At 58.3% G+C, this 1,644-nt stretch overlaps 1 protein-coding gene across 1 annotated transcript; it reads right to left on the reverse strand.

The window, feature by feature from the left end:
- Positions 1-6: 6 nt before the first annotated feature.
- On the reverse strand, positions 7-1,110 carry LOC105310227 (the record flags this gene model as incomplete). The annotated part of the gene is made up of 2 exons (XM_023526628.1): positions 7-592; positions 955-1,110. Coding segments are annotated over 2 exons (735 nt in total), but the record flags the coding sequence as incomplete, so codon positions are not given.
- Positions 1,111-1,644: the final 534 nt, after the last annotated feature.

Below are 1,644 nucleotides of genomic sequence, written 5' to 3' on the forward strand. Positions count from 1 at the left end.
CTGAGCCTCTGAGTCACCGGATGCTGAGACACACGGCCCACGAGCCACAATTTCTGGACCCACAATTCAGGGGTGTCAGTGGGGAGAAGATGGGGAGCGAGGCGGGGCTAGTACCTACTCCCCACCCTGCTGGGGACAGTTGCCAGGGCCTAAATTTCAATGCCTGCTCACAAGTATGGGGGGATCTCCTGAAGGGTCCCCCAGGGTGAGGCTCAGAGACCCACGAAGGCTTCTCATGGCCCAGTGGGCGGGTGGTGCCCCAAGGATCCTGGGACCTCATCCACGGGGCCTTGGAGCCTTTGCTCCTGCACATCTGCAAACAGGACCTGGGGGCAGAGCGGAACTGCTGCGCATGAGGTTGGGGGCGGTGGACAGGGCCTGGAGGGAAGCCCAGGTCAAGGCCCCCCAACACCTCCTCGGAGCCCACATCCGCCCCTACCATGTAGTAGCCGGGCAGCAGCTTCTGCAGGAACTCGGCCTCTTTGTGCATCACCGTCTTGATGATGAACTCGTCGTCGCTGGTGACGTAGAAGAGGGAGCCGCTGGCGCCGGGGTTGGACAGCTCGATCAGCGGCTCGTTGCACAGCGAGTACTAGAAGGGGGTGGGGTGTGGGTGAGGGGCCCCCGCCCATGATGAGCTCACAGGAGACGGTCACGTCTGCTTTGCTGGCAGGCTCTCTCCCTCCCTCCCGGGTAGAGGGAGCAAAGCGTCCTGTTCACGGCCAGCAAGGAGCTGAGTCCCGCCAGTGACGACAGCGGACCCTTCCCCAATCCAGTTTTACGTGAGACCCCGGTCCCCAACCATCCCTTGATTACAACCCCGAGCAAAGAACCCAGCTGAGCTACACCCAATTCTTGACCCGCAGAAACGGTGAGGTGAATAGCCAGATGGCGTTTTGAGCCACCGTGTGTGCGCTAGCTTGTTACACAGCAACAGCTGACCATCACACTTACCAAGTAATCGTCTGGCCGGATCCCAAAGAGCTCCCGGAAGTAGCGAAAGGCGACAGGCGCATAGGTCTTAAACCTGAAATCCTGGAAGTGGTGGGCAGGGGTGAGGTTGCTGCCTTCACTGTGGAGGAAGGAAAGGGAGGGCCCGTGAGAAATGGTCTAGCCACAGAGCTCCACAGCTTTCCCAAGCCGCCAATCCAAAAGGCAACTCAGGGCTCCCGATGGGCCCAAGGGTTGTGGCCAGCCTCAGGCTGTCCCCCCCGTATCCACTCTCCCTTTCTTTGTTAGCAACAGAGCCCACAACTGTGGCTGGCACGTGGCCAAGTGGAATGCCCAGCCTCTCTTGCAGCTAGGTGTGGTCACGTGACTGTGCTTGGCCAATGAGCTGTGAGCAGAGCAGAAATGACACATGTCATTTCCTAGTCGTATCCCTTCTGCTCCTTCCTACTGCTGGAATGCAAAAGTGACAGCCGAAGCTTGGGCAGCCACCTGAGACCACCGGTCAGAAAAGCTGCATATAGGGGATGGCAGAGCGACCAGAAGGAATCCAGGACACACCTGACCAGCTCCGGATTGCCCGTCCGTTTTTAAGTGTGTGTGAGAGAGACCGAAAAATAACCTCGTATCTTTTGTGTCCCTATTCAAAAGAACAGTAACACTACAGGCTCTCTCTGATTCAGCAGCAAACGCATA

The sequence above is a fragment of the Pteropus vampyrus genome, unplaced genomic scaffold (assembly GCF_000151845.1).
Source record: "Pteropus vampyrus isolate Shadow unplaced genomic scaffold, Pvam_2.0 Scaffold1474, whole genome shotgun sequence".
Classification (NCBI taxonomy): domain Eukaryota; kingdom Metazoa; phylum Chordata; class Mammalia; order Chiroptera; family Pteropodidae; genus Pteropus; species Pteropus vampyrus.